Consider the following 9,294-nt stretch of genomic DNA (forward strand, 5'->3'; position numbering starts at 1 on the left):
ATCGTGAAAATATTGCTAATGTTTTAACACATTTGTTTTTAAACAATCTTCTAGGGGCAACAATGTGAATTGTGCAAATCAATGCACGTGGGCTCAGCCCTGAACGGAGAAGCATGTGAGCCTTGTTTCACATTTTGCCATGGAAATAGTGAGATTTGCATAAGCCATAAACAATATGACCAAGCTCTTCAAGATCCAAGAGGATTTTCTTTGGGCAAAAACAAGGTATGTCATGGAAAAATCAATCGCACTGCTCTCCCATTGGTAAGTTACATTATGAAATGTCATTCACAGGACATTTGTCTCTTCTGCAAAAAAAAAAGTTTCACACAAAATGTATGTGCAATGGAGGTATTTTAAGGTTTTAAATATTTATTTTAGTTCAATTTTCATCTTGCTGAGGTGTTGATAAATGAAAGATCCCACCATTGGGTAATAATCATGATAATGACTTGTTCTGCAGATAACGAAATGGGTTCATGAAGGTCCATTAAAGGAGAATGCAGTTTGTGTTAATTGTCAGAACAACAGCCAAGGAGACATGTGTGAAGGCTGTGCTCATGGTTATTTCCTCCTTAACGGAATCTGCACCAAGTAAGATCATTTGTCTTTTATTTATATACGTTTGCATGTCTCTTTACTTCACTCCAAAATGACATTGTCAACTGATTATATTTTTATATAAAATGTCTTTGCTCTGGGAAGATCGAGCTTAGAGTAGGTAAAAGGGAACACAGTGACAGAGAAGAAGCCTGGAAGTAAATGGGAAGGGGAAGCGAAGGGTTAATGAGGATAGTAAAGATCACAGGTGGGCAGGGAGAATGACCTGACTTATTGGTATACTGTGAATTTGAAGCCCTTGAAAGAAGAGTGGCATTCGATAGACTGCGAAGGGACATCTCACAAGCAGGAGAAGAGAAGAACAAAATAGTGAAGATGATTGATTCATTGTTGCCTCATCATAAAATAAGTAGTCATACCTTTGATGTGTTTGCATTTCTTAAATGCAATGATTATTATTCATATTATTATGAATGATGATGATGATGATTTATTTTCATTTTTGGTTTTAATTCTCATCCAGCACTTGGGAACAACAACTTAAAGAGTAAAACATGCTTTTGCAAAGCAACATGACATACAAAGACTCATTTTTGAGATTAGGACAGATTTATCTTGTTATTGGAGTTTACCTTGGATATCCCCTGTTCTGTTTGACTGGCTTCTGATTCAACTCTTAAGGTGGTGTTCCCAGGCACCTCAAGAACTATTATTTATTCATTGCCCATTGTCCATTGCCTGCACGAACTCCTCCAATCCCTTTGGAGTACCTCTGACTGCATATACTTCTCCCTAACCACCTAATGTTTGTCTGTTTGGTATACTGTCTACAATAACTTTGGTATACTGTCTCCACCTAACCACCTAATGTTTGTCTGTCTGTTTGGCTTACTGTCTACCCAATGACGATGACTCCATAGACACCTCTATTTCCTCTAATATGGATCAACTCTGTCTATAATCTATGGCAATTTCAACTGTCACCATGCCAGCTGACGAGGTGTTAGCTCTGCAACAACTAGCAATGGCAATGCAGCAGAGTCCTTCTGCGACTCTGTGGGGCTGACCTGATTTGGAAAGTTTTGGGTAAATGGTTGACAGTCTGATGACTCTTTTCAAAAAATATTTCATAAAACAAAAGGAAGCCTTGTAAGCTGTGGACTGATGAGGAAATATAATTATATAACAGAGTGTTGATTAGCTTTCTTCAAAGCATTACCTTTCTTTTCTGCATCTCTCCTTCCAATCTATCCTAGGTGTCAATGTAATGGCCATTCTGACATTTGTGACAGAAATGATGGCACAAGCTGTCTTTGTCAAAACAACACTGAAACAAGTTGTCTCAGTAGTGAAGCACAAAAAGTCGAGGCTTGCTGGAAGCACCAGGTAATGAAATATCACTATGATATAATTGTTATGGTAAATCATGAACATTTAATGATCTTTGGTTTTGGGTGAAGAATTCTGACTGAGGCATTTGCAGTACCACATGCAGCAATTGTATTACTAACTAGCAAATACAACCCATCACTTTGCTGTCAGGGATATTAAGGGGGGAGGGGAGAGGAGAGGATGGAGGGAGGAGGGAGGGGAAGCAGGGAGGTGGGGAGAGTAATACCTCATCAAACGTTGCTATATAGTGCGGGAAGGAGTGGTGTGAGGAAGGGTTGAGAGAAAAAGGTGAGGTGGTGGTGGTGGAGTTAGCAAAGAGAATGATATTGTTACGGATTCGCACCCGCCGGCGTGCTGACGGCCACGTAACTCGAATCGCGGCACGTCCACCGCGTGCGTTTCCGGACCGGGACTTCACTCTCGCAAGCGAGCACGTGGTGGCCTCGTGCGTTGCACAGCACGGACCGCGTGCTCACTGCTGGGTGAACCCGGCACGGTCCCCGAAACAACTACAGCCGCTACTCGGCTTTCTTTCCTCTGTCGCCGTCTCCGTCTCCATTCCACACACGCATACCTGCGTGTTACGACGCACACAGTCCACTCCATCACATTCACACCGGGAGATGCGGCTGCGTGCTCCCGCATGCCAACCGACATCTCCCTCTCATACCGCTCTCTCACACACACGGTCTCCCTTGCACACAGCGACCTTGCACACGGCCGTTCACTCACGCGTGCGGGGGCACTCACCCGCGGTGCCTCACTCACACTCCGTGCCTCATCCACACACGCGGGGGCACTCACCTGCGGTTCCTCACTCATACTGGCCGTTTCATCCACACACACGGCCTCTTCCACACACGGTGCCTCATCCACACACGGCGTGCTGGGAAGCACGTACTCTGGCACAATCGCCACCTCACCACTCACACACGGGGTCGCTTCCACACACGGTGACGCACTCACACCTTGCACCACACACACAGGGACAACCACACTGGGGGTTCGTGTCCCCACAAGGGTCTTCGGGGCCTCTATACCCCCCAAGCTCTCCAAGCACCCGTCCACAGCACTCGTCCCCTCAACCTCGCAAAGCACGACCGAACTCACCTGGTCGTGACTCGCCTCAAGGGGGCATACTCCCTCCCCTCGTTCCTGGAGGAGGCCATCCAGGTGCTCGCACTGGGTCTCTACCCAGTCCGCCAGCTCACCCCCATTATCCTCCACTACCTCTGTGTGTGTGTGTGTGCGTCACTTACCCCGTCCTCACCATGTTGTCTCTCCTCTATTTTTTCTGTCTCCCGTGTCTCTATACATTTATAAGTTTCTGTCGTCGTCACCTCGTGTCTCGTCTCACACGTTTTGGTCTCCCCATTTAATTTTTCCCTCTTGGTCACCGTCGATTCCTCTGTCACGACCCTCGCCCAACACGCCCCCTGAATTATTTTTTCACCCGCCTCCACCGCGGGCCTGTCAGCCGTTGCACCCCCTTCCAGCTCGTTTGCTCCCACACGTGGAGTCGCCATTCCCAGCTCCCTGGTCACGGCCTTCATGCCCGCCTGCAGGCATCGGCCCATGTTCTGCGTCTCACCCCGCAGCTTTTTCGTTTCTTCCTTCATTTGCTGTGTACTCGCATCGATCTTTTCGTTCATGCTTTTCATTTCGTTTATAATTTCATTTGCGTTTGCATCCATCTTTTCGATCATTTCCGCATTCATCTTTTTGTTCATGCCTTTCATTTCGTTTGTATTTGCATCCATCCTTGCTGTCATTGCCGCCAGCATGGCGCATAGCTGGGCCATGATGGATGCACTTTGGTGGAGAGGGGGGGGGGGAGGTGTCATACACCGCGGCCGCTGCCGCACCCATTTCGGGCTCTGGGTTCAGTTGGGCGAGTTCGTGTTCCTGCACAATCAACATTTCCTGCACGGGGATTCCATCCTGGACCATGGATTCTACACATTCTACATCCATTTCTAATACCCCCGGCTCCCGGTCGCCTTGAGACGCCATCTTGCTTCTCGTGAAGGGTTAATTTAGCTCTCTCGTAATTTGGAGGGAATCGGGGGTCGCTTCTCTCACCCCTGGACCGATTCCCGTGAATTTAGCCGGAGACAGGAGAGCCCGTTTTCCTGTTCTCCGATACCAGTGCCGCGAGGAGGGCGATGAATTTGTATCGCACGACCTGACACCAGTGTTACGGTTTCGCGCCCGCCGGCGTGCTGACGGCCACGTAACTCGAATCGCGGCACGTCGCCCACCGGACGGACAATCCAGTCGTGACCCTCTCAGACTAACGCCGGGAACCAGTCACGGGTGGACCTTTCGGTCTCACCGCGATCGAGCCAATCAGCCCCCGCGTGGGATAGGGTTGCTCGCCAAATTCGACCTACCTAAGTACCCACGCGGAGGGTAGACCGGGCGATCGCACCTCGCCGCAGGTCGACTTTGGACACGGGCCACTTAAGCGACCCGTTCCGTACTATCGGGATAACCGAGCGGTGTTATCGTCGACCTCGACGGTTCGATTAATTATCGGGCGTATTCAGCCCACTACCAACCCTTTACGTGAAGCAAGATGGGGATTCAATAGAGGAAAAGACGAAGCGAAGCGGGAAACAGTTCAACACAAAGCACATTTATTCGCGCTGAACGGAAAGCACACATATTCAATTACACCAAAAGCACATGTAAAAGGAGAAGAAACACAATGCAATTTACACAAAAAGCAAATATAAAAGAGAAACACAATGCAGAGCTATCCGACTACCGAGCACACGGCAACACTTATACAATTTTACTTCACAGACGGCGCCGACAACACATACCCAAAACCAAGGAAAGAATACCCTCAAGGATGAGGCGGGCCTGAGGCCGAGACCGGGTCGGGCCTACCCGTCTGGTGATGAGACACGGAGCGGCGATGGTGCCTCAACTCCGCGGGCCTCGCGGGCAGTGTCTGGTAGGGGGTGGGAAAGGGGCCCCCTTGGTCGCACTATCTCAGCGCGGGGGGAAACAGGAGGGGGTTGCTGATGCTCGGGGTATAGAGGATTTTTATTGTCCCGCGACGAGCGTCTCCACCTCGGCCAGGTCGCGCTGTCGGCCTCCCTGGGGTGCAGCTCCCTGCACGACGCGAGCACCCCCTCGTCTGCCCTCGCCGCCTCTCCACAGCTCCGTCCCCTCCGTTCCGACTCCAACGCACACGACGACCAGCTCCTTCTTGCCAACTCCACCGCCCGCGAAGTCTTGACTCTCTGTTCCCTCTCGACTCTCCTACTCACTGGACTGACGAACACGGTCGCTTATATCAGCCCCGTGGCTTCGCCCTCTCATCTTTGACCCCCTCCCTTCGACCTTTCACCTCGCTCCCCATTGGCCCGAGAAAAAGTGGGCGTGAATGCTTTTTGATCCATAAATTTGCATATATCGATCGCCCTCCAATGCCCTGGGGGCGGGGCCAATTCGCCCCTCGCTCACCGATTGGACGGCAAAAAGTGGGCGTGTGTCGTTTTTGATCCGTTTTTGAAGCACAAAATCCGTGATTTTGTACACGCTGTTCGGCGTGCGCCCTGCACGAGTCCAACACCGGTACCCACAGGCGGCGCAAGAACGGTGGCGATGCGACGGCTGCGAGGTGTGACGTGAAGGTCGTGGCGGTTGTGGTGAAGCGGCGTTGTGGTTGGTGGTTGATGTTGTGACTGGTGGTGGTAACAATGGCGGTTGGTCCAAATTAAAGATAGTAAAAGAAAAACGGCTACCCTGAAGAGTCGCAGCACGCATAAATGACATGTATTCCCACTAGACAACGGGTTTGGGCCTAACTACACATGTACTTACCGAGATACCTCACCTAAGGGACCTGAATGGTGGTTTGCGAATTTGGTAACCACAACAATATGTTATGCTTAATGACTGAACACACACACACACACACACACACACACACACACACACACACACACACACACACACACACACACACACACACACACACACACACACACACACACACACACACACACACACACACACACACACACACACACACAGTCATGTCAGAACAGCTGTACACCCAACAACACAGCAGAGTTTGTAATGTTAACCACTGGCACATCTGTAAAAAAATTAATATCCAATTTAAGAAAATTTGTGGGAACATTAGCCAAAAGCAATCAGTGAAAACATGGAAGTACCGCTCACGTACGACCTAATGATCCCATCGAGCGTGAACATCGAAAACAAAGCTTTGTGACCAGATATCATACTTCGGTACAAAAATAATCAAAGAAGGCATTGCTGATTGAGGTGTTAATTCCAGTGATTTTGGACTAAACAAAATCAAGAAAACAGAAATATAGAAAATGACTAAATACCAAGACCTCAAGAATGAAGTGAAAAGATTCTGAAAGGGGAAGCATGCCAAAGTTGTACCAGTGATAGTTGGAGCTATGGGAATGATGACTAAGCACCTCAAAGATATATTAAAAACCATCCCTGGGAATATTACTACAAATAAACTACATTTGGAAGCTGTCCGGGGCTCAGTGACGATCCTGAAGAGAGCCCTCGGCACAAAACTTTGCGAACAAAAAACTTCACGGCTTGGTCCATGAATTGTGACCTCTTACCAAAATTATGGTGGATACTTTGAGGACAACCTGGGAGGACTCCATTCCAGATTCTAAAACCAGTATGTTGTAACATGTTCAGTGAGTCAGCCGCTGCCTGTTGTAATGCAGAACACGCGGCCAACAATACGCACAAGTGGCCCCTGAACTTTGTTCAAGTCGATCAACATACAGGATTCAGTGACGGTGTGAATATTATAGAGCGCTCGCCAAGTGGCTTAAGCACTCCAACAAGATGGTTGATAAGAAATGGCTCGCTTGGCACATGATGAGCAATCACCGAACCGTCTTGTTAAACATACACCTTCTGGACACGCCCGAAATGTCAAATATGTCCGAATTGGACGAATAAACACTTATTTAGGAGTCGGAACTACCTATAAGTTTGATTCTGGAGCTTAAATTTTGCAAATAGCCTCGCCGAAGGATTCGAAGAGTATTGCATTTGGGTCCGTTTATTTGTCTGTTTGTCTTTTTGTTTGTCTGTTTGTCTGTCTGTCCACACAGAACTTTCATGTTTTTCTCCACAACCACTTGTTGGATTGAGACAAATTTTTCAACGTTGATGCAGCTACTCATGTAGAATATTGTAATGATAATTATGATGTCAGAGGTCATGTGGTGTGGCAGCCATATTGGAAAAACAGAAAAACTTTGGACCTCTGTATCTCTGAAACTGCAACAAGGAAAAATTGAAACTTGGCACAACACAAGTATTTCTAATGGGGAATGAGTGTGATTTTTTTATGACATCATAGGTGCCCTCGTTGCATATGTAGAATGCCACATCCAATCAGTATGATCAAGAGGGGAGGGGAAGGGGTGGCAGCAAGAGGGGAGGGAGGGAAAGTGGTGGCAGCGAGAGGGGAGGGGAAGTGGTGACAGCAAGAGGGGAGGGAATGTGTGTCAGTGAGAGGGGAGGGAAGGGGTGGCAGCGAGAGGGGAGGGAAGGGGTGGCAGCAAGAGCGGAGGGGAAGGGGTGGCAGCAAGAGTGGAGGTGAAGGGGTGGCAGTAAGAGGGGAGTAGAAGGGGTGGCAATGAGAAGGGAGTAACATGGATTCAGCAGCCAATAAACATCTCAATAATTAGACAATCAGCAAACCCACAATAATCAGCCCACGTGGGGTGAGGAGTTGATATAAAAGCTGTATTCATTCATTCCAGTTACTTCCTCCTGTCAATGGGTAGAGAATGCTGTCCGAAATGTTTAGGCCTACTTTCTTTTTGCTTTGGAGTTATTTTCTTTTTAATATATAGAAAGAATGTAAATAGCTTGTTTAAGAGCTCATACATGGTGAAAACCCGAAACCTTTTATCTTATTTTAACGGGAATTTACATAGTAAGTAAGGGAAGACAAACTGTTTGAACAATAGGAAGATGGGGAGGTATTACCTGTCGTATTAATCTCGTATGTTTTTGAAACATAAAATTTTGATAAATAAATGACAGCAAGAAGGCTTCAAGGAACTATAATTTCTGTGTTCAAGCATACCAACAAGAAAAGGGTATTCAGTATTTTCATAAATTTGTTCCACAATTTAAAAATTGAGGTTTCTCAATAAAAGATTGGCTTTATACTGATGTTGATAAACCAACACAATTTGGATTTAACTCAAATTTTAAATAATGAAAAGGCACTAACGGTGATGAAATAGCAAACTCTTTTAGAAATCCAGATCAAAGTTTATTGGTTTCCTGTTGTAAGCAAATAATTTTGGATACAACAATATCTAGAAATCCAGATGAATGTATGTTTGATATTCTATCAAGTGATGGTTCAAGGACTGTGGCAGAAACTATGGAATTTAAAGAGGAAAATAAGGAAGAAGAAGAATAGCTGAGACAGATTGAGAAAAAAGAGGGAGAAAAAGGATATATATATATATATATATATATATATATATATATATATATATATATATATATATATATATATATATATATATATATATAAACATATACATATATATAGAGAGAGAAAGAGAGAGCGAAAAAGAGAAAGAGAAAAAGAGAAAGATAATAAGGATACATTTGTGGGGAGCGAGGCAAAAATGGTCTTCAAAAGTTTAATGAGATTCAGGATGAAAGGTTTTCTACCTAATCAATGATTCGATCTAACAAATTGAGATGCTTAATCTTAAAAATCAGTGTTTTAGTGATGTCATAAATTATATATTATTATTGTTATTCCAAACTCTTCATATTAGAATTGCTGAGGAATATTATAAAGATGGATTCAGAGATGGAAACCGACAAGAATATGAAAAAGGATGTGAAAGAGGTTATATATGTGGCAACTCTGGTAATTTGGCAGGAAGAGGTGTAATGCACTATTTTTTACATTATAAATGAATAAAGTATTGAATGAAAAAGATATCAAAGAGAAGTTAGAGAAAACAGATGAGTTTGTAAAGAAAGATATGATGATTAAAATGAGTGATTTCGACATAAAGACAAAAAAACCTTTACAATTAGAAAAGTTAAATAACAAATATTTTGAAAAGATTATTGCAACAAGGAAAGGAAAAGAAGTTGATGAAACATTTTCTGCCCAATAAATGGATTATAGATTAAGGAGTATTTTCTGGATGCTTTATGTTTTAAAAACTAAAATTCAAATATATATGTTGAAAGTCAAAAAGGCTGTCTTGCTCTGCAGGAAAGAGAATGAATAAAGTTTAACTTTGCTAATAAATAAATGCAATGGTTTAT

The 9,294-nt window shown here is 45.1% G+C and overlaps 1 protein-coding gene across 1 annotated transcript in view; it reads left to right on the forward strand.

Moving 5' to 3' along the window:
- The window catches only part of MEGF8 (multiple EGF like domains 8), a 197,259-nt gene that overhangs the window by 176,578 nt on the left and 11,387 nt on the right, over window positions 1-9,294 (forward strand). Inside the window, exons 44-46 of the mRNA XM_085865088.1 lie at window positions 55-225; window positions 464-594; window positions 1,818-1,947. Of these exons, the coding sequence (XP_085721214.1) occupies window positions 55-225; window positions 464-594; window positions 1,818-1,947 (432 nt within the window). The remainder of the gene's footprint in view (window positions 1-54; window positions 226-463; window positions 595-1,817; window positions 1,948-9,294) is intronic.

The sequence above is a fragment of the Eptatretus burgeri genome, chromosome 1 (genome assembly GCF_056783735.1).
Source record: "Eptatretus burgeri isolate ZD-2024b chromosome 1, Ebu_testis_v1, whole genome shotgun sequence".
NCBI classification, from domain to species: Eukaryota; Metazoa; Chordata; class Myxini; order Myxiniformes; family Myxinidae; genus Eptatretus; species Eptatretus burgeri.